The sequence below is a fragment of the Apodemus sylvaticus genome, chromosome 9, assembly GCF_947179515.1.
Source record: "Apodemus sylvaticus chromosome 9, mApoSyl1.1, whole genome shotgun sequence".
NCBI lineage: Eukaryota > Metazoa > Chordata > Mammalia > Rodentia > Muridae > Apodemus > Apodemus sylvaticus.
Window position 1 is genome coordinate 58,173,052 of NC_067480.1, and position 24,160 is coordinate 58,197,211.

Genomic DNA, 24,160 nt, shown 5'->3' on the forward strand with positions numbered 1-24,160 from the left:
TATCACACATGAGCAACCCTCACACAGGGTAATGAGGGCATTTCCAAGGCACTGTCCAGACTCCTAAAAAGAAAACTGAATTAAGAACAGAGTTTTGCAGTGCAGGAAGACTGGGACAAGATGTGTGTACATGGTATACCGTCTTTCCAGGATTCCTCTACCCCGACCTATACTTTTCTCTTTGGAATAATTTCACACATGTATTACCCTCTCATTCCCATGAAATCTTCTATACAAGTTGTTCTGGATTTGTTTTGTTTTGTTTTGTTGACCCAGAGATTAACTGACGTTGCTTGTATGAGCATGGCTTGAGAAGTTTTTACTTCATCTGTGATGGGATGTGGATGTCCTCCACCTTACGCAGCTTGAGTTCCTGAGTGCAGAGGCCATGTCTCATCCAGATGTTCCTTCAGCACTCCTTATCTCCTAGTTCAGTCTGTCCCCTGAATGTCCCCTGAAGCCTTAGGGGAATGTAGAGGTCCCATTTAGAACACTTGAGTTGCTTTCAGAACTCTAAACGTATAAATCTCTGTATTAACTACTACTCATGGCACAAAGAAGACACTGATGAAAAGTGGCACAAACCCACAAGTAAACATAACTCTGTAGAAGGCAATTTGACAACATGCCTATTTAGCAAAACAGAGTAGGATAGGTAATATCAATATTATGCCCCCAGCCCCAGGGCAAGGGTGATGGCTCAAAGGATAAAGTGCTGGCTGAACATGCATGAGGACAAGTATTTTTTTGTATCTCTGGCATCCATGTAAAAAGTCACACAGAGATGGCAACATCTGGAACCCCAGCACTTGAGAGGCAGAGACTGGTATCCCAGGGCTTCCCATATAGCTCGACCAGCCAGAATCAGTGAGCCCCAGCCAGGTTCAGCAAGAGCTTGCTACAATAGCATGAAGAGCCATCAAGGAAGACACCCAGGGTCAACTACCGACCACCATCTGCATACATGTACCCAAACACACAGAGACACGTGCAAAATGGGTATGGCAGCTCAAACTTACAATTTCAGCATTCGGGAAGCTGGGAAGAGCCTCTGTAATGAGAGCATCTCCTGTGCCACACAGTGAATTCCAGACCAGCCTGTGTTAATGACACCCCATTAACACTAAGTCAAATACCAAACCCCAAATCAAGTGCAAGGGGCACAGTTACATGCAGGTCACTTTGCTCTGGCCATGTGTGCCTTACCTGCAACTGGGAAGATTGTTCCCAGTTCCTTACTGCCTTACTTCCCAACTGGGAAGATCCTGTTTTACTTGTTAAAAGCACAACTAGAGCCCATGTGAGCAGACAAGCATGAGCTCCTCAAACCACACAGCCAGTGCTGGAGAGGAAGTGATTAAGCAGAGACTGTGGAGCAAATTCACAGGAGCACCAATTGCAGCTGAAAGCACCATGACTAGAACCATGACATGAAGAGGTGATCTGGTTGTAGAGTGAAAGGAAGGGAGAGAATTCTGAGTACAGGAAGAATGCGTCTAGCTCAGATTTCTCTGTCTCTATGGACGGCTTCCCTTTGTTTTGGCTGAGGATCAAATCAAGGATGAATATTGCACCTTTGAAAGTATTTGTGAGACATGAAATTCTATAGCACTGTACTTCTGCTGTTACAGTTGCTGTAGCTGTCAACTTTACACACACCTAGTCACCTGGAATGAAGTACCAGTCAAAGAACTGCTGTCATCTGACTGGGGTATGTCTGTGAGACATCCTGACGGCTGACTGATGTAGAAGGGTCAAGCTACTGTGGCCTACACCATCCCTGAGCAGGTGGTGAGCAGGTGGGTGTGCAGCATAGAAGAAACTACCTGAACAAGACAGGGAACAAGCCAAAAAGCCCATTCTCCCAGTCTCTGCTTTAGTTCCTGCCTTAGCTCGTGTCCTCTGTGGCAAACGGTGAACTGTAAGCTGAAATAAGCACACTTCTCACACGTGCTTTGGCTCATTAGTAACAGAGAAGTAAACTAGGCCATCTGTCCAAACACACACTAAATCAAACAGAAAAGATTTAAATAACAGCCAGTGGTGGAGATAGTGGAGATGCTTTTAATCCCAGCACTTGAGAGGCAGAGGCAGGAGGATCTCTGTGAGTTCAAGGCCAGCCTGGTCTAAAGTGTTCCAGGGCAGCCAGGGATATTACAGAGAGACCTTAACATGAAAAACCAAACAAAAAACAAAAAGATTTAAATAACCAAAGTCACTATACAAAAATAAAGAATTTAACTTTATTAAGTCATGACGTCAGCCCTTACACTGATTGTTTTTTTCTTTAAAAAAAGTTTAGAATATTACTGAAAGTGAATATGCACAATAAATAGAAAATGCCCTGAGCAGTGCTGGAGACATAGTAACTACTTACTTATCTGTTGCCTACAGTGGCAGACAAAACTTTGACACACAATTAGCCTTTGAAAGTGCAGAGCACCTGGAAGGAAGTTTCAAATGTCAAGAAAAGTAGCTCAGAGCTCTGGACCACTCACCAAATAAAACAAACAAACAAACAAACGAACGAACAAAACAAACCCCCACTCAGTACATCTGGGAAGCAACTTCCAACAACACTGAATTATCTACTGCTACCCATAAGAACAATTTAAAATACCCAAAGTGCTAAGACTTCATTAGCAGTACTTTAAATCAAAGTTTTAATGTTAAATATATGATTACTCAAATACCCTAAGCTGTATGGCATGCCCAGTAATAAGTTACAAATACTCAGAACCTAATAACTTAAACATGATATGGTTAATATAACACACACTGTAGCTCAGCTAACCTTTCACGTAAGGTGAGAATTAAAAGACTTGTTCATCTGTGCACTCAAACGAGGAATGTGGTATCCTAGCAACAATGATGACATCCATTATTACAAAGGTGGACGGAGCCTGCAAATGTACACGTTACTTAGAGTTACACTTGATTGAAGAAATAATTCTATGTACAAGAGGGTTCATATTCAATGTGTAAATTTTCAATGGAGCGGGCTTAGAATCAAGGCAGGTTTAACAAATGCTTTCTGACTTCTCAATAGATGGTGGAAGGACTTCCTGAAGCGAACAAATAGTCAAGAGTCGGCTGAGGCAGCTCTTACTTTCCTCTTAGGTGTGGTGGATTTCATGAAGCATTAATTCCCGAGGAATGTTTGTCTCTGGACCATACAGTTTGCATGCTCTTCTTTCAAAGGCCGCTACCATTTGTTTCACAACTTCATCGAAGAATAGTGTAGCGAGCTGAGAGTGCAGCAGGGAGCGGAATTCAAAAGAAATCTGTGGGAAAATGTTAAAAAATTGTTTTCCACATTTGCTGGGCACATCTATAATCCTAGCTAGCACCCATGGAGGCTGAGGCACGAGTCTTGGGAATTTACAGCTAGCCTGGTATAGAGAGTCCCAGGCCAGCCTGAGCTGTAAAAATCAACAAGGGCTGAACAAAGCTGGCCCGGGCCTCAGTCCTCTACGCCTACTTACTTGGAGTTCCAAGCCAAGGCCTGCCTGGGCTAGCGTTCCAACACCTGGGGATGGCTCAGTGGTACAGTGCCTGTCCAACACACACACAACTCTGGGTCTAAGGAACAGCAGGAAGTTGGTATTGCTTGTGCACAAGCATGTCACCCACAAACCGCAGCCAATGAGTTACAGCTTTACTGATCCCCACTGTTTTTCTGGACAGAATTCAAGGCACTTTCTTTAAACAGTAGCATTGTAACCTAACATCCTCTGAATATTAAAATACTTTTTCTTTGATGGACTGACTACAATGCTGACATCAAACCTAGAGCTTCCAGTGAGCCACACTCTGAGTCCTAGCCTTAATTTTTTTCCTTTCTTGTTCTAGGACTTGTCACATACTGGGTGAGCTCTCAGATTTTCTATTTTGAGATAGGGTCTCACTAAGTCGTCTAGGCTAGGCTCAAGTCACTGAGGGTAGGTACTGAACTCCTTCTTGCCTTCGTTTCCCCAGCAGTGGGGATAACAGGCCTACACCACTAGATCTGGCTTCTAGCCTTTCATTCTTAAATAATTTTGTTTGTTATTTGTTTGTTTGAGGCAGGGTTTCACTGTGTTGCCCTGGCTGCCCTGGAATTCCCTCTGTGGACCTCCTGAGTGCTGGGATTCAAAGTGTGTGCCGCCACGCCTGGCTAAGTTACTTTCTTGTAATGCTGAGAGGGTTCAGTGGGGAAAAGCAGCTGCTGCTAGGTCAGAGGACCTCAGTTTCAGCCTTAGGACACAATCAGCCTCCTCAAGCTGTCTGTGATTTTTACATGTGTAATAAACGAAAATGCAATAAAATAAAATAAAAATAGCAGAGACAATATAAAGGATTTTCACATGATCATCACCCCAAAATTTCCTATTTGTCTTATAATCACATAGCCATACAATTGTCAAAATCAGTTACTAGGTAATAATGCTATATTTAAACTATCCAATTATTTGCATTTCCAATTGTCCTATTAATGTCAACTTTTAGAGTGAATCCAAGGCTTTATGTGCTACATTGTTTTCTTTTTCTGAGACAGGGTTTAACTGTACTGCTTTAATTGGCTTCCAGCTTGTGATCCTTCTGCCTCAGCTGCAATACTGCAGAAATTACAGGCATGTCCTGGCTCTTAACTTTTTAATGAAAGTAATTCCAGAGCTAAAGAAAGGACTATACCACTTATCCTAAGTTACCAACATTTCTTAGGATTTAAGACCTGAATCACAGCCGAGTGATGGTGGCGCACACCTGTAATCCCAGCACTCTGGGAGGCAGAGGCAGGTGGATTTCTGAGTTTGAGGTCAGCGTGGTCTACAGAGTGAGTTCCAGGACAGCTAGGGCTACACAGAGAAATGCTGTCTCAAAAAAAAACAAAAAACAAAAAACAAAAAAACAAAACAAAAACAAAAAACAAAAAAAAAGGACCTGAATCACAAGTACAGAGAAAACTCATTTCCTCTTGGGAAACCAGTTAGAAATGGCTTTGCATTTATGAGAGCAAAAGTGATACGAGCAATCTAGAGTGATAGGAGAATCTAGATTATTTTTTTATCTATCGATCTATCTATCCATCTATTATTTGTTTGTTTGTTTGTTTGTTTTTATGATATATGGTCTCACTATGCCGTCTTGGCTAGCCTGGAACTCACTGGCTATTTAGACCAGGCTAGGCCTGAACTCATACAAATCGCCTACCTCTGTACTCTCAGTGTGGGCATTAAAGGCACATGCCACCACACCTGGCAGGAGTCTCTAAATTAAACATCATGTTCTCCTTTCAATATTATTCTGCATCTAATATGAAATGCATAGATTTAATCTGATTTAGACTTCTAATAAGTTTAAATGTCTTATGTGTCGAATAGTGAAATTATATATGTTTGGTTTTGCACATTTTTCAATGTATCCATCTATCTTTATTTTATATTTAAGAAAAATCTCTACAGCTTTTGCTGTTGGCAAAAATCTCAAAGCATAAGAGGGTGGTCTGACACACCCGTAAAGATGTAGGAACATATTATGTAGTTAATGGCTTTTCCCCATGTAAATCCATACTGCCTCAATGGTTAAAAATAAAAAATATACTTTGAGTCACTAATCAGGCCATCCCGAAAAACATGACTATGACTTCTCGCATTAAAAACAACTATTGAGTGGCTGGAGAGACAGCTCAGCAGTTAAGAGCACTAGCTGCTCTTCCGAAGGTCCTGAGTTCAAATCCCAGCAACCACATGGTGGCTCACAACAATCCGTAATGAAATCTGACACCCTTTTTTGGTGTGTCTGAACACAGCTATGGTATACTTACATATAATAATAAATAAATCTTTTTTTAAAATGTAGAAAATTCAGAAAGAATGAACAGTACTGCAGAAAATAGAAGTGTTTGGGGCTGAATATGTAGATGACAGAGTGCTGACCTAGCATGTCACCTTATTTGATTCCACCACCACAGAAAAACAACCAGGCCTGGTGGTGCATGCCTGTAATCCTTACACTCTTGTAAAGCAAGCAGGTGGATCTTAGAAGTCAAGGGCATCCTTAGCTACATACTGAATTTGAGGCCAGTCTAGGCTGTATGAGGCCTTGCCTCAAAAAACAAACAAAGAAACAAAAAACCAAAACAATGAAATGACATATTCATTAAGTACTGGTGTAGAAAACAGTATTCAATACTCAAAAATTTAAGATGTTTTTTAAACTGTAAGCTCTCTATACAGGAGATAATTACAGCTTCTGGGTTTTTAAAGTGTATTATTAAGCTAGGTGCGGGTGATAGACAGAACAGATCTTTGACCCCTGACCTCTACCTGTGTGCTATGACACACACACATAAACAAGAACTTTACAATAGACTTACTGAAAAATCCAAAGTACAAGTTCTTGGGTAGCCAGGAAGACCTGGGCTAAAACGCCAAATAGTCTCCAAATGATTGAAAAGTTTCCCATCAGTACAAGATGCCTAGAACAAAATGGAAATAAAAAAAAAAAAACAAGTTAAATGCCTTTGATATGAGCAAGAATCTACTATGAATCAGCTCCAAATACAAGAGAAAAAGATGTCTGGGATCCACAAGACTGTCAACTGCTGTCTCTTGCATGTGTTCAGCACTGTGCTACTTAGTATGTGGGGACGCCATTGCTCATGGGTGCTGACAGCAGGTGTCTTTCTCAACTGCTATTCATCTTTTTAAGAGAGGGTCTCTGATGTAGAACCACATTAGAGACAAATCTCTGGGCATATCTATAAAGGATTATTTAGATTATGTTAATAGGGCAGCATGGTTCCCAGAACCAGGGTCCTGGACTTAATAAAAAAGGAGGAACTGAAGCACCAGCATTCACTGCACCCTGACTTTTGACTGTGGAGGAAGTGCAGCCAGCGAACCTAAGCTTCTGCTGCTATGACTGCACTAGCTGCCATGTTTTCTCTACCCTTATGAAAGGGATCACTTAAACTGTAAGCCACAACAAACCCTTCCTCCCTTAAATTGCTTCATGTCAGATGTTTGGCCATAGCAACATGAAACTAAAACAGTCTCTCACTGAACCTGGGAGTCATCACTCTGGCTAGGGTGCCTAACAAATGAACCTGAGAGATCCGGCCTCTGCCCTCCAGTCCCAGGGTTCTCCGTGGACGCCGGAGATCTGAACTCAGGCCCTCACACTTGCAGAGTAAGTGCTTTACCACCTGAGCAACTCCCCCAACCCTGGGAGTAATTTTCTAAAAACTACAATTCCTGTTCTGCTACTTACAGGTGATCCTGAACAAGTTAAAATACTATACCACATGTCCTTAAGTTTTAAAGCAACATGTACTGTATATCATCACTCTGAAATGGCTGACTTGTCCCTAAGGGGTCTGGTCCACATCTCTAGGGTAAATTATTTTCCTGCCTGCATGTCTGTCCACCACGTGGGTGCTGGGAACTGAACCAAGTCCTCAGGAAGAGAGGCGCACCACCAAGCTCTCTCTGCTCACACCCCCTTCTCACCCCTTCTTTGACCTCTCACTGTCTCACCACCGCTCCTCCAACCTACACGACACAAACCCATTTCCCTTCAGTGGTAAAGTAACACACTGAAAATATTAAATATATTCATTTTTCTTTTTTTTTTAAGACAGGCTTGCTTTACAGACCAGGCTAGCCTCAAATTCAGAATCTACCTGTTTAAGCCTCTTTACTCTCAGGACTGTAGGCATGTGCTACCATGACCTGTTTTTCAACAGTGATAAGATGAAAACATTTCTCACTTCTGTGGGCCAGATGACCTATCTGATGATTGAGTAGTCTTCTGCAAAAGAGACTTACCTTCACCAAATGCGGTTTTACCAAGGTTACTATTGATGTGTATCGCTCCAAAACAGGTGGAAACCCAATTTCTAATTGGGTTTTACAATATCCAGATCTCCTTGATATTATATCTGATTTTTTACACCAAGGAACGAAATGCTTATAATCCTCCATTCCTGATACTACATCATACATTTCTTGCATTGAGTACCTACAAAGAAAGATAAACACTGTTTACAACTAGTTCTATGAGATGAGTTTTAAAACGAATATAAATAAACAACTTGATGGAATGGCAACACAGAAAGTAAAAATACTATAAATAAGCATATATGGCAGGTCACAGCTGGAACCTCCGGGGTTCTTTTAAAATCTGTAATTACTGTCAACATTTTAAAATTGTTTCATCGGGTATGGCTGGCTGGGCTTGCCTGTAATCCCAGCTCTGGAGAAAATGAGGCAACAAAATTCAAGATTTTAGGCTAGTAAGACCACACACCCCTGACCCTCCACCCCAACATAAGGTGTCTCCCAACCTCACTACACCAGAGAAACTGAAATTAAAGCACGTGGAACAAGAGTTCGAAGTCACCCATTACAGAGTGAGTTCAAGCCCAGCCTGGGCTACTAGAGACTGCAAAACAAAACAAAACAAAACAAAACAAAACAAAACAAACAAAACAAACAAAACAAACAAAACAAAAGGAAAAAAAAAACCCCAAGAGCTAAGGCCATTCCTCGGTCAGTAGAGCGCTTGCTTAGCAGGCGTGAAGCACTGGGTTATCTCCAGCACAGAGCAACTCATTTAAGGATAAATAAAATTTAATAAAATAAATAAAAATTTATTATAATCATATTATTTGGCAAAAAAGAAGAGGAAAAACCCTAATTCTTATCTAGAAGCAGTACCGTTAGGATCCCAAGAATGCTGCTGTGTGACACCCTGAAGGATACCTGATGCTTATGAGTATCAATTCCTAAGAATCGACCCAGGGGCGAGAGATGGCTCGGCAGTTCAGAATGCAGCTGTTTTTGCAGAGAACCTGAGTTTAATTCCTAGTACCCATACTGGCACCTCACATCTGTCTGGTCCAAAACACCTTCTTCTAGACTCCAATGATACCTGCACTCGCATGCACATACCTCTATCCCACATACATGTGTAAAAAATAAAAATCATAAAAAAAATCAGAGTTCAGTAATATAGCCCATTAAGAAACGTAAAAATCAATATTTTTTTTTTATACTAACAATAACCAGTTAGAAAACTCCAGCACACTGGGCGGTGGTGGCGCACACCTTTAATCCCAGCACTTGGGAAGCAGAGGCAGGCGGATTTCTGAGTTCGAGGCCAACCTGGTCTACAGAGTGATCTCCAGGACAGCCAGGGCTACACAGAGAAACCCTGTCTCGAAAAAACAAAACAAAGAAAAAAAAGAAAGAAAGAAAGAAAGAAAGAAAGAAAGAAAGAAAGAAAGAAAGAAAGAAAGAAAGAAAGAAAGAAAGAAAGAAAGAAAGAAAGAAAACTCCAGCACAGAAATACAAAATACCAAAACCAAATTAAACAAAAACTTTAGGGCTCGAGAATGACTATGATGGTTTGAATCAGAATGATCCCCATAAAACTCATATATCTGAATGCTTAGTCATCAAGAACTCGTTCTATCTGAGAAAGATTAGAACAATTTGGAGACATGATGCCTTGTTGGTATAAGTGTGGCCTACTGGAGGAAGTGTGCCCTTGGGGTGGGCTCTGAGGTTTCAAAAGGCTATATGGCAGGCCCAAGTTCTCTCTCTGCCTGCAAACTGGGATGCAGGTCTCAACTACTCCAGCACTATGTCTGTCATGCCTCATGCCATGCCTCCTGACAAGATGATAATGAACTGAACCTCTGAAATTTTAAGCAAGACCCCAATTAAATGCTTTTTTGTTTTTTTTTTGTTTTTTTGGATTTGGTTTTTTTAAAGACAGGGTTTCTCTGTGTAGCCCTGGATGTCCTGGAACTCACTCTGTAGACCAGGCTGGCCTCAAACTCAGAAATCTGCCTGCCTCTGCCTCCCAAGTGCTGGGATTAAAGGCGTGCACCACCACTGCCCGGCAAATGCTTTCTTTTTTAAGAGTTGCCTTGGTCATGGTGTCTCTTCACAGCAATAGACCAGTAACTAAGACTGATCAAATAGCAATAAACTCTTTGAATACAGATAAAAGGCAACCTGACTGAGAGCCAGATGCTACTGTTGTCACTCATAAGGACAAGGAGGCATGGGGCACACGCCTGGAATACTAACACTCTGAGAGGCTCTGGCAGGAGGACTGCCAAGAGGTCAAGCTCAGCTTCCTACATAAGTGAGTGCCAGGCTAGTCAGTGCTACACAGCAGACCCTGTCTCAAAACCCAAATAAGTAAATGCATAGTTGCTGGATACAGTTAAAATATAGCTCACAACAAAACTAAAATTTAACCATAAATTACAATGAAGTATTTTGAACAGGATAGTAGTGGTGGTGCACACCTTTAATCTCAGCACTAGGGAGGCAGCAGCAGGCAGCTATTTGAGTGTGAGGCCAGCCAGGGCTACATAGAGAAACTCTGTCTTCAGCCTCCCTCCACACAAGGGGCTAATTTGGCTTTCTTTTGGGGTTTTTTGTTTGTTTGTTTGTTTTTTGGATTTGGTTTTTTCGAGGCAGGGTTTCTCTGTGTAGCCCTGGCTGTCCTGGAATTCAGTCTGTAGACCAGGCTGGCTTCGAACTCGGATATCTGCCTGCCTCTGCCTCCCAGAGTGCTGGGATTACAGGCATGCGCCACGAACGCTGTTGGCTTTCTACAGAATTTTATAATCATGAAAGAATAACAAAAATGTAAATCATAAATTATTCCTTTAAATGCCAAGGTCAAATCCATCCTATACAGTTAATATAATATTACAGTCTTTTTTAAAAATGACACTATCATCTCTCTAGCCCAATATTACCATTTTTCAACAGTATGTATAAAACAGCAAGAGCTATAGACAGACTTACCTAGCAGTGTGATCTATAGAAAGAGAGAAAGCAGCATTCTACTCTATAAAGAATGACAAGTGTGCTTTAATAAAATTACTATATACAAACCCTATAATTCTTCTCTCTGAATATTCCTTTCGTTTATTTACTAATGGTGCAGTGATTCTGAAGAAGGTTCTTGCACAGATCTCTTTAGGCAAAACTGAGGCACATGGTGGAAGGGTTCTGTTCATCAGTATACGACAGGGAGCTAAGTATCTAAAAAACAACATTTAAAACACTTTAGATAAAAACTAAAAAACAAATTATACAGGCATTATAATAAGCAATCATATTTCAGAAGTTTGCCATTTTAGAGTAGTCCTGAAGACACAGGCACAGATTCAGAAAGATAAATGTCCTAAACAGCATAAAGAAATAAAATCACCAGCTGGCAGTATGGTTACCATCTCAGACCTGACTTCAGCTAGGACCTGTTATTAGAACATACTCTTGTCATAAGCTTGCTAAGTATTTTCTCCTTCTATTATTCAATCCATCTTATACACCCAGGTTGTTTCCCAGTGGGTCCTGGGGAGTTTCCTGACTTCTGCTCCACACCAATGAGACCTCAAATCTCAGTCTCCAATCTAGAATCTGGCAGCCATCAGAACTGCTGACCCTTTGGCTCCCTAATCATTTATTCCAGATGCCTGTGTTACAGGACATCCTGTTACAGTGCTAGCTGTTTGAGGTGAGTCTACATACAGATGCCGTTTTCTAACAAGGTCAGTGAATTAACTATTTTATACTCTTCAACCATTCTTAGTCCACACACTAGTAAGCTCTTAGTTCACATACACAGGCTCAGATTCCATGCTTGATGGCTAATCACCAGAATAAGTATGCACCTTACAGATGACACGGTATCAAGGAATCCAAAGGGCACCTGCACTCACACGACACCCATACAGATACAGACACATAACTAAAAATAAAAGTGTGGACTAGAGAGATGGTTTAGCCTTTAACAGTGTACACCGTTCAGCAGAGACCTGAGTTCAGTTCTCAGAATCCAAGTCTGGCAGCTCACAGTTACCTACAACTCTAGCTCTAGGAGACCTGAACCCTCTTCAGGGCTGGAGAGCACCTACACTCCTCTGTACATCCTCACAGAGACCCACACAGATGCACAAAAACTAAGAAGAATGTGTCAAGAGACCAGCAAGAAAACTCAGCAGGTACAAGCATGAACTCAAAACCATGTCAAGCCCTGAAACCCACGTAAAGACAAAAGGAGGGAGCCATCTCCACCAAGCTGTCCTCTGACCCTCACATACACACACATACAGAACACTAAACCATTTTTTTTAAGTGCTAAAAAAACAGGTGTGGGTACAGGTGATCAGATTCTTCAGATAAGCTGCCCCTGGAAGCCCTGTTTTAGTGGATATGTAATAAGTAGGACTGTGCTTAGTGACATAGGCCTGTAATCTCAAATATTCAGGAGGTTAAGGCAATAGCTTGAATTTAAGGCCAGCCTGGAGAACTTAATGAAAATGGTTTGGAGCTGTAGCTCAATAGTAAGATGTAAATATATAGGAATATAGAAACATACTTATATGTAAATAAAGCAAATAAATGGGAGAGGTGTAGTAGGCATTCTGGGCGATGGGAAAGAGCTTAGCAATACCCAGAAACTAAAAAAGACTAACAGCCTGGCATAGCAGTACAATCCTGTAATCCCAGCACTTTGAAACGCAGAGGGACTCAGGGCAGACATTGTATTCCCAACACTACAGAGGATCAGGAGCTTAAGGCCATCCAATACAGAGAAAGTTTGAGGCCAGCTGGGACTACCTGAGAATCTGTCCCAAACAAAACAAAACAAACAGCAATGTAGGAGCAGCATAACAGGCCAGGACGAGAGTACTAGGAAAATCCTCTGCAGGCTGGAGAGATGGTTCAGTGGGTAAAGCAGCTGCCATCCAAGCAAGAGGATCTCAGTTCTCAAAAACCCACATAGGGGCTGGAGAGATGGCTTAGCTGTTAAGAGCACTACTGCTCTTCTGAAGGTCCTGAGTTCGAATCCCAGCAACCACATGGTGGCTCACAACCATCCATAATGAGATCTGATGCCCTCTTCTGGTGTATCTGAAGACAGCTACAGTGTGCTTAACATATAATAAATAAATAAATCTTTTAAAAAAATCAACATAGAAGTCAGATGCATAGAGCTGTATTCCTTGCACTCTTGCAGAGAGATGGGTGGCAGAGCCAAGGGATACCCTGGAAGCTAGTGGTCCCTCCATCACACACACACACACACACACACAGAGAGAGAGAGAGAGAGAGAGACAGAGAGAGAGAGAGAGAGAGACAGAGAGACAGAGAGACAGAAAGAGAGAGAGAACATACACAGTCAACAAACAAAGAGAGAAACTAAGTATATGATTGTAGGGCAGTGGACCATGCCAGGAAACTTGCTAAGGATGAGAGGGTTCAGAAGCCCCAGCACCTCATACCAAAGGATGACCAGGCCCCATCACATGACCACAGCACCCCATGGAGAGGATTCACATGCAGATGAGGCATCCTAACATCTCAGACCAAGCCAATAGAAAGCATCTACTGTTAGACCTCTATTCACCCCAAAATGTATTTAAGACCCTATCCAGAAGAAATAAAGTGGCGGGAGTTGTTTCATCAAGGATCATCTAAGAGCTTTCGTCATATCAGAGCTGTAATACTTTTGGGGGAAGAGAGTTCTCTCCTGAAGCTTGTGCCACTGAAAACTGCCTAGGCCCACTGTGGCCACTTCCTGCACGGTGGCCCCACCTTGGTTCCTAGCCACTGCACCTCGATGGCTAGCCGAGCACGGGCTCCAAAACAGAGAAACCTCAATCCAACTCCTCCCTCCCCCTTTGGAGATTGCAGCTCCTTGGCAGCTCCAGTCAGACCAGAGCCCCTGCAGATCTTCATAGATTGAATCTAGTGTATAGGCTAGCATTTGCAAGACAGAGAAATCAAGGTGAAACTGAGTTGGGAGCTTCCTCTCCACTGAAGCTAACTTTCACAGTGCAGGAAAGTTGCTATGGATCAAGTCATTAATAAATAATACTACCAATCAGAAAACCCTGTGAGCCACAATAACAACTTACCAGGAAGATATGCCCGGGGTGCAATCGTGGCATAATAACTATGTAGGTAATGGATTGTTTTCTGGTTGGAGGCCTGCTCCACAGGAAGAAACACACGTCTGGTACCGTGAATCTGAGAGGTCACAGGCCTTAGGATGGGACTTACTGCTATTGTTTTGTTAAGTGGACATGTTGTCAAACTGTTTTTTTTTTGGTTTTTTGGGGTTTTTTTTGTTTTGTTTTGGTTTTTTTTTTTTTTTTTTTTTTGGTTTTTTGGTTTTTTGGAGACAGTGTTTCTCTGTATAGCCCTGGCTGTCCTGGAACTCACTCTGTAGACCAGGCTGGCCTTGAGCTCAGAAATCCGCCTGCCTCTGCCTCCTAAGTGCTGGGATCAAAGGCATGCGCCACCACTGCCGGGTCAAACTGTTTCCTAAATATTGCAGTTATACTCTTAATTTATTGCTGCATTCAGCCTGTGAGACTATTGCAGAATATCATATCATACTGTGAACCTGAGTGGCAAAGTGATGAATTAGAGAAATACTTGACAGAACAAGATATGCCCAACTCTCACAAGAATAAAGAGCAGTACAGAGAGAGAAGAAGAGGGGACAATTTTACCAGGAGAGTTGTACAGAGACAGATTGCAGAGAGAGAACAAGCTAGACACAGGTGAAGACAGAGCCAGAGAACGAGGAGCCAGAAGATCAGAACTGATTGCCAGAGTTAGTAAAGCGGCAAAGCCGAGCGATTCAGTCAGAGGCTGGGGGAGAAGCCAGAGTGAATTAATCAGCTTGGAGAGGAGCTTGAGCCACAACAGCTGAGTTGATCCAGTCACTCGGAACTCAGAAAGAACTAAAAAAGTAAGTTTGTTCGGCAGTAAGTCTGAGGCCGAAAACTAGGCTTAGATTAGATTGTACAGAGGCTAGAAGCTTCCAGGACTAGGCCTAGGTTAGCGGATGGAGGCAGTACGCCGCCCAGACAATTACTTCTGGAGAATAAAAGCTAAAAGTTTTTCCCCCCCAATTGGGTGAAAGTTCATACAGAAACCCATAGCCAGTTAAAATGCTAAGAATAAAAGATTTAACGAGTGCTCAGTTCTAAATGGGACATCTATGACTTTAGAAGTGTTTCTGATGCTAACCTACTGTTCCCCTATTGGCTCTTGATCTATCAGTAAAGAAGCCATGAGCCAACTGTTGGGCAGAAGGAATAGGTGGGACTTCTGGATCCCCTCAGGCAAGCTGGAAGACTCAGGAGAGGAAGGGAAGAGTTCACTATGTTGCAGAGGAAAAAACCCAACCAGCCACGTGAGATCTCAAGCTGAGCAGCCACAGGCCGCTTCTACAGGCAGCAGGCTGGGAATGTTGACCTGGGACTGAAGGACAGAACACCTGAAGCTGAGTGCAGATTTAGGGTTCTGAGCTGGGAGTTCTGGGAAGGGCACAGTAGCCGAGGTAGAATGGATGCCAGCAATTGTGCCAATAAGGCAAGTTGAAATTGAACAACTGTATGTGTCTGGGTTTTTCATCCGTGGATCCAATGTTCTCTGGGCAGGGGCTGGTAATGCAGTTCATTCCCAGGGCTTAGGCTGGGTAGCAAAAGCAACACACAATGTAAGCCAACCACTCCAAGGCTCAGGGAAAGCAGAAGAGGTAGTAAACAATCTAAAAACTGAAGGATGGAGAAGGACTCCACAAAACAGTGTCTTCAGGCAGGAGATGGCTGCTACACTCATGAGCTCCCTACAGCGATGACTCCCAGCATAAGACCAGGCCCTTCAGGGGCTCGGAAGTTAGAGTGCTCACTGCTGCGGAGGCAGAGGACCCAGGCTGGTTCCCAGCAGCCACAGCTCACAACCACCTGTTACTCTGGTTCCTAACATCCTCTTGGAGACTGATCTACTGCTATATATTCAAATGTTAATTCTGTACCCAAGATCTGGTTGCCCCTGGGCGAGCTAATTCCCAAGTATACTACCTTTGCTGTGCTACCACTTACTCCCCAATTAAAAAACACTGATTAAATAAAAATGGCTACAACCAGTTCCTGGGGAGAATAGAGAGAGGTGGAGTTTGGGTTACCTGATTGGGGGTGGACACATGGGAGACAGAGAAAGGAAAGGAGCTAAAGAGTACAGAGGAGACAGAGAACAGGAAGTCTTCATTAGTCATAATGGACCAGCAGCAGGTATCAGAATGAAATGCCTTCCCAGGACACCAGACTGCTGAAGCAGAAATAACCCAGAAGATTCCAACGCAGTGTCTAGGGGGCACAGCTGGGGTAGCCAGTCTAGCATTAGAGAATTAGATTAGAGGTAATCCCTATTAGGGGTAATTGCACAATCTAATAAATCATAGTTCGAGTCTCATTCATTTGAAGCTAGATGGGGATCAGAGCAATTTTATTATTTTACACCCTCTGGCCTCCATGGGTACCTGACTGCATACTGTACATAAACCCATGCAGGTTCATGTGCGCGCGCACACGCGCACACGCGCACACGCGCGCACACACACACACACACACACACACACGGGGGTGGGGGGGGCGCCGCGCAGCCCTTAAAAAGAGGAAGTGGGGCTGGAGAGATGGCTCAGACTTTAAGAGCACTGGCTGCTCTTTCAGGTCCTGAGTTCAATTTCCGGCAACCACAGGGTGGCTCACAACAATCTATAATAATGGAATCTGATGCCCTCTTCTGGTGTACAGACAAACATGCAGACAGAACACTCACATACATAAGAAAATACATCTAAAAAAAAAAAATTGGGCCTTTCAACATTCCATCATGGATGGAGAAGGTATTCATAAGGTTCTATCCCTCGAGGGACTACTGGCAGTTGTTTGCCGTGGTGATATAACCACTGATAGGTCATCCGAGCTCCCTACAAAGAGCCTCCCACCCAAGCTCAAGCAGAAAAAGGAGGTGGCTAGGGAGGACATGGCTCAGTTAAAGAACATAATAGTTCAGATCCCCTAAAATGGGGGCCTACCTAGTGCTCAGAGGACAAGTTGGGCTTCCAGACTAGACCTATGAGGAAGCTCTGTGTTCTACTGAAAGACCTATCTCAATAAATGCAGTGAGATTAATCAAGGAATACTCTTAACATCAACCTCAGGCCCTTACACTAGTGTGCAGACATGCATGCACACCTCAGCAAGTGCACATATGAATGCATGGACACGGGCACAACTCACGAACATATAGAAATGAACACAGACACACACACACACACACAAGAGGTGGGGAAAAGACCCAAATTCATTATATACATGGGTGGAGTTATCCAAGAATTGCTGGAAGCTGAATCTGGTTCAGTTGGTAGAATGGGCAAGGCTCTATGCCAACCACACACAAAATGAACTTGGGGCATTTGCTGCTAAGCTCAAGGATCTGAGTTTTAAACCCAGAACCACATACCAGAAGAAGATAATTAAGTCCCTCAACTTGTTCTCTGACTTCCATACAAATGCAGTAAATATTCACACATATACACTCCCGCAAAACCAAGTAAGTATCAAACAAGTAGTTCATGGTCTGGACTGGGTCTATAGCTCAGCTGGTAATTTTTGCCTACTACACATAAAGCCTAATATACATAAAGCTGGGTCAGTCCCCAGCAACATATAAAACTAAACTTGAGATTGAAAGCCTGTGGTGGAGACAAGGTCAAAAGTCTAAGGTCATCCTCAGCATCCTGAGGCCAGACTGAGATACAAGAAACCCTACCTTGAAAAAAGAAAGAGGGCAGGAGAGGTACTCAGCTGTTAAGAGCACTGGCTGCTCTTCCAGAGGTCTTGAGTTCAATTCCCAGCAACAACATAATGGCCTCTTCTGTGTGCAGGCATACATGCAGACAGAGCACTCACATACATAAAACACATAAATAATAAATTTTAAAAAGAAAAAAAGGTGATGGATGTTGGGTATTGTTTTGAGACAAGATTATCTGAAACACTGGGCTGGAGAGATGGCTCAGTGGTTAAAAGCACGGACTGCTCTTCCGAAGGTCCTGAGTTCAAATCCCAGCAACCCCATGGTGGCACACAACCATCCTTAATGAGAATTGACACCCTCCTCTGGAGTGTCTGAAGACAGAGAAAGTGTACTTATACATAATAATAAATATTTAAAAAAAAAGAATTGGACACAAGAGTAATGTTTGTTTTTTATGTGATTTTTCCCCCTTAACATTTCCCTCTTTTTGAAACAGGGTCTCACTATGTAGCAATGAGTGGCCTGGAATTCAATGCATAGACCAGGCTAGCCTCAGACTCAGAGATTCACATGCCAATGCCTCCTGAGCACTGAGATTAAAGATGTGCACCACCATATCCAGATTCTTTTATTTGGGGGCTATAGAGATATCTCACCAGGTAAAGGTACTTGTCACCAAGCCTGATGACCTGAGTTTGACCCCAAGGACCTATCTATGGTGGAAGAACTGGCTCCCTAAAGATGTCCTATAACCTATCCATGTATACCACACCAAACTCTGTGGTACATGCGCACCCACACTAACACAAGTTGACAAAGCCATGGCACACTTGGGAGGCAGAGGCAGGTTGATCTTTGTGAGTTCAAGACCAGCCTGTTCTACAGAGAGAATTCCAGGACAGCCAGAGAGATACAGCGAGACCCTGTTTCCAAGGAAATAAAAACAAAAAAACCCCATAAATATGATGACAATTAACATTTATGAAAGTAACATAAAAATTTATACCAAATTAGTTTACGGCAAACACACACACATACACACAGAGAACGAAAATCTAGTATGCAAAATCTACCTGTTCATTTTCTCTGTGCAGTCCTAGCTAGCTTGGAACTTGCTAGGTTAACTAGGCTGGCTTTGAACTAGCAAAAATCCACCTGCATCTACCTTCTATCTCTTGTTTGCTTTTGATTCTGAGATAGGGTCTCATTCTGTGTAATTAGGAAAGGCTTTACCTTGAAATCCTATGTGTCAGTCTCTTCTGGTCCTGGGATTACAGACATGCATAACCAACCTTGATAATAAGCCTATTTTAAATTTTATTTTCAATTATGTGCTTGTGAGTACTGGTGACTGAGAAGGCCAGAGGCCTCGGCTCTCGGACCTGGAGTTGAAGGTATATATGAGACTTGCTCCTTAGATAATAGAGGGTCCAGGTATGATGGCATACTTGACTTCAATCCGAAGACTCAAGAGGCTGAGGCAGGTGGATCTCTGCCTGTTCTCCAGGCTAGCCAGGGCTACACCATGGGACTCTGGTCTCTTAAAAAAATGTTGCTCACAGGCAGAGCACTTGCTTACCACACACAAGGCCCCAAATTCCTGCCAGAAGATAGGCACACAAAAATCACTAAGGGGCCTGATCCTAAAGAGAAGAACTTGGAGTCAAGTTGAGTAGGAAATGTATACACAGTACCAGGTTTTGAAAAAAATTCACACATTGGTTTCTTAAGCCCTACAAGACATTCTTACTTAATCCTAATCATACTCCTAAGAAAACCACTTATGTTTAAGACAAATTAACAGATTTCCTGATCAGGATGCCTCTGGGCAATACATCTATTTCACACACTATTAAGCGTTAGGGGGAGAGCGCTCAGTGACAGCTGGCAGACAGGGTCATGGCCCTGGGTTAGCTCCAGCCCCTCTCCCCTTCACCTGCCCCATAGTTAGCTGCACACAGTCACACCAACAAATGAGTGCTGAAACATAAAGAAAACACACTTTTTAATCACTAATATTCCAAAACTACTCTTTCAAATAACTTATTACAATAAAGACACGAGCTAATGTAATACTTTTATGTATTTACAAACCATTTTTGTTGTCTTTTTTTTTTTTTGAGACCCAGTCACTTAATATTTCCCAGGCTGAGGCTGGAATGGACTTTCTGAGCACAAGCCTCGGACCATAAGCAGCAAAGTTACATTTAATCAGTAATACAAGCAGTATGATGAGGTTACGTCCTGCTTGGAAAGCTATCTTTTGAGGATAAACTCTGATTTCACAGTTTCACATAGTGAAATTTGTGTGAGACTTGGAGATGAAGCATGGCCAATAGTTTCTGTTTATTTTTTAGGCAGGTCTCACCTTGCTGATGTGCAACTAGCTACACAGACCAGGTTGGCCTCCAAAGCACCAGGCCTGGCCTCTTTACTGATATTTTAAAGTCATTCAACCGAACTGTTCTGAAGGCCAGCAAGAGATGGAATTTCTCCTCTATAATGTATACATATTGATTCATTTCAAATATCAATTTTGCTTTTTTGGTCTTGTGACAGGGGCTCACTTTGTAGTTCGGGTTAGCCTCCCGATCCTCCTACCTTAGCTTTACTGCTAAAATTACAGGTGTGAGCCACCACTCCAAGCGAATTTAGATTTTTGAGAATAATTTACTACAGTATTATTTGTAATAGAAAACTGCACAGTAAACTTATTATCCTTCAGGTCTCTACGTTCATCTTCACTCTCAAATCTTCCTAAAGGACCAACCAGGAAAACCGAGAGCAGAGCCACCTCAAGGTTACAGAACCTCAAAGTTACAGTAGAGTGGAAAAAACAACAGGTTCTCCTTGTTGGCTGCGTTTCATTTTGCAAGCGCTGAGTGGCCGGGGTCAAAGAACTCCACAGCAAGTGAGAGAGCGTCTGCCAGGCGGTTCACCGCCAGGACACGCACTCCCACGGCCCCGGGAGCAGACAGCCCTCCGGCGCAGTTAAACTTTCTCGACGGCCGCCGCCCACCTCCAGGAGACCGGAAGGGCGGGAACCCGAGGCCGGGCGGCTTCTCCTTGCTCCCACGGCCGCCTCGTCGCTGACTCACCCTGAAAATATGAGGTGCACGCAGGCCAGCCGGCGGAGCGCCGCGCCCCGGGTCTCCGGAGCCGACTAGGGTCAGAGCCCCGGCCGCAGGCCCGTCCCGAACCCGCCGCCCGGAAAACCCCCGTTCGCTACCTGACGTTGCGCGCAGACCCCCGCGCCGGGGCTTCCGTCACGGTGGTCGACTTCGGACGGCACCCAGATGCCACCCTCGCCAGGGCCCTCTGACTGGTCCGAGCTGCCATGATCATCTTTGTGAAGCCGGTAGCCAACGCAGGCACCCGGCCCGAGGCACCGCCCTCAGGCCGGCCCGGCGGGAGGGCTCCTGCGCCTCTCGGCCAATCCACAGGCCCTTTGGGCAACTGGACACGCCCCTTTCCACTAAGTCCCTCCTAACCCCATGACGCCACGCTGACGCCAAGCTGACGCACGCGTCCAGTTGCCGCCTCCTGCCAGCCAATCAGAAGGGCGCGGGTCTCCAAGACACGCTCTGCTCCTGCTGCAAGCCGGCGCACTTATGTAATCTTCCTGACGAGCTCCTGGGTTCACTTAGGGTCCGGGTTTTTTCATGGAGCTCTTTGGGTTAGAGTCTCGAGGCTCGGCTCGTGAGGGCCGCCCTGCCGGGGGAGGAAATCCCAGAATCTGGCTAATTATGTAACTGCCGCCCACTCCCACCCTACCTCGGCTCCTCCCCTCGCAGTGCTCGCCCTGCTTGTTCTTGCTGCTGGTGCCAAGCCTGGCAGATTTTACTGTGTAATGACGGTCTAAAACGGTACCTGCTGTGCTGACCCTGAGGGGTTGTTCAGAGAGCAACTCCCGGGTCATGCCGCCCCGGAACAAGCCCAGTGACCTGTCAATTCTAGCTGCCTCTTTCCTACGTGACCAAGATATGGGTTTGGGGTTGGCTTTATGATCTAGGTGCTTTTAGCTAAGCCTGATGGCACATACTATAAATTCTTAAAAGTTTTAAGAATAAAAATTAGAGGGCTGGAGAGAAGGCTCAGAGGTTAAAAAGCCCTGACTGCTCTTCTACAGTTCCTAAGTTCGGTTCCCAGCAACCACTAGGTGGCTCATAGCCATCTGTCATGGGATCTGATGCCCTCTTCTGGTGTGTCTGAAGAGAGGCAATATACTCACATACATAAAATAAATCAATCTTTAAAAAATACAAAACTAATTTTTTTAAACTTAAATCCCAGCACTCCGGAGGCAGAGGCAGGCATATCTGTGTGAGTTCGAGGCCAGCTCTGTCTACAGAATGGGATCCAACACAACAAGGGCTATACCAAGATGCCCTGTCTGGAAAAAACCACTAAATAGATAAATAAGTAACTATTTAAAAAATAGGATAAGAAGAAGGAAAGAGAAGAAAAAAACATTAAATAAATAAATTAGGATAAAAAGAGGGAAAGAGAAGAGTAAGGTGGGTTGCTGTTTTTACTCATTTATTCTGGTTTGTACAGAGCCTCACTCTTGCCCAGACTGATGTGTCATTCTTAGGCTTAGGGCATCCTCCTATATCAGCTTACTAAATAGCTGGGGTGACAGAAGACCGATATTTTATATAGGGTGGCCAGGTGGACCTCTGAGACAGTGATACTGAATACATACTGATATACAACCACACACATGTGCATGTGTATGCATAAATACTCAAAATAAATAAATGTAAAACAATAGTATTTACTAAATCCCTTACCCTCTTTTCCTGTTTCTATCCTCCCTCCTATCTCTCTCCCTTAACTCCTCTTTGTCCTGTAAGACTGACCAGAGTTACATTACCATGTTCATCTGTTTGTGTTGTCATAACAGAATACCTGGACTGGGGTTTGAATTCAGTAGTAAAGTTGCCTGCTGTGCATCCTGTCCCATTCCCCCAAATAACATCTGAGACTAGGTGATTTATAAAGCCAAGAGGTTTGCTTCTCTTGTGACGGCTTGCTTCTGAGTACAGAGGGATGTCACATGGTAAGAGAAGAAGCCAGGCATTGTGGTTTAAAGGATGATGAGTCCCCATTAGCTCGTATGTTTGAATGCTTGGTCCAGAGTTGGTGGAACTGTTGATAAGGATTAAGAAGTAGCCGTGTGGGCTGGAGAGATGGCTCAACAGTTAAGAGCACTGACTGCTCTTCCAAAGGTCCTGAGTTCAGATCCTAGCAACCATCCCTAATGAGATCTGACGCCTTCTTCTGGTGAGTCTGAAGACAGCTATAGTGCACTAACATATAATAAATAAATATATCTTTAGGCCAGAGGGAGCAGGGCCAGAGCAAGAAGAAAAAAAAATAGAAGCGGACTTGTTTTCATTGGATCTGGGCACTGAGATTTCCAAAGTCCACGTCATTCCAATTAGCTCTTACTTGCTTCTTCCCTCTCCCCTCCTCCTCTTCCTCTCCCTCTCTCTCCGCCCCCTTCCCTGTAACTTTTGGATTAGGATGCAATAAGCTCTTAGGTACTGTTCCCTGCCCTGACACGCATGAACTGACCTTCTGAAATTAAATGTTTTGGTCATGGTGTCTCTTCACAGCAATAGAACAGTAACTAGTACCAGGTCAAGCTTGTTTATTCTTTTAATTGTTTTATTAGTTTTGTTTTGTGGGTGTGAGCATGTATATATGAATGTTGCCTATAGAGGCCAAAGGACAACCTCAGATGCCATTCCTCTGAAGACACAATCCTGGTTTGTTTATGTTTTATTTATTGCTTTTCTTTTTTGAGTCACAGTTTCTCTGTGATCCTGGAGAAAGATTCAAAAGGTTGAAGGTGACTAATCACTAATTAAACTTAAGTGGAAAAGCTGGAGGGTTTTATTTCCTGCTTTAGCAACCAGAAAGGGCTGATGATCAGGTCTAGGACCTGACTAGCATAGTTTCAGAATGGGGACATTTTCAGCTTCAACGTATCTGTTACATTATGTTGCACCAATTGGGAAGGAGTGTCATCCTGGAAAAGGCTGTGAACTGAGGCCCCCAGCCCTCTGAACCAATGGAAGTGGGCTAATATTTCTAGTGGAAAAAACAAAACAAAACATGTTTTCTCCTTTGTGTGGCAATGCAGAAACCTCTACCTCATGAGACTGTGTCCTGTTCTAAAACTTCCCTTACTTTCCATCCTGGGCACCAGACCAACAACCGGGATTAAGTAATTCAGGACTGAGCCAAGAAAGTCCTGTGAGTGCTTGTGAGGAGGAAAGGACAACTCAGATGAGAGATCTAACTGATCGATACAACTATGGTGTAGTGAGACAGGAATGAATGGCTGTGTGGTGGGTCGAGAAGGGGTTAAACACCACTTAAACATTTTCTATTTAGAGCTAGAAGTTTAGAGGGGACAGGGAACATTTCACAGGTGCGCCTGTCAAGAATAAGGTTGTTTGGGGCTGGAGAGATGGCTAGAGGTTGAGAGCACTGACTGCTCTTCCAGAGGTCCT

General features: G+C 43.6%; 1 protein-coding gene across 2 annotated transcripts; it reads right to left on the reverse strand.

Annotated features, from left to right (window-relative positions):
• Positions 1-2,215: 2,215 nt before the first annotated feature.
• Positions 2,216-21,041, reverse strand: Coq10b (coenzyme Q10B). Of its 2 annotated transcripts, XM_052193174.1 has the most exons (5): positions 20,866-21,037; positions 10,905-11,054; positions 7,812-8,004; positions 6,359-6,460; positions 2,216-3,284 (listed from the first exon to the last, which is right to left on the reverse strand). In XM_052193174.1, exons 1-5 carry the CDS (start codon positions 20,979-20,981, stop codon positions 3,117-3,119), a joined length of 729 nt encoding a protein of 242 aa, XP_052049134.1. In that variant the 5' UTR covers positions 20,982-21,037; the 3' UTR covers positions 2,216-3,116. The 2 variants fall into 2 exon arrangements, with proteins under 2 accessions (XP_052049134.1, XP_052049135.1); XM_052193175.1 differs by lacking the exon at positions 10,905-11,054 and having other exon boundaries at positions 20,866-21,041.
• Positions 21,042-24,160: the final 3,119 nt, after the last annotated feature.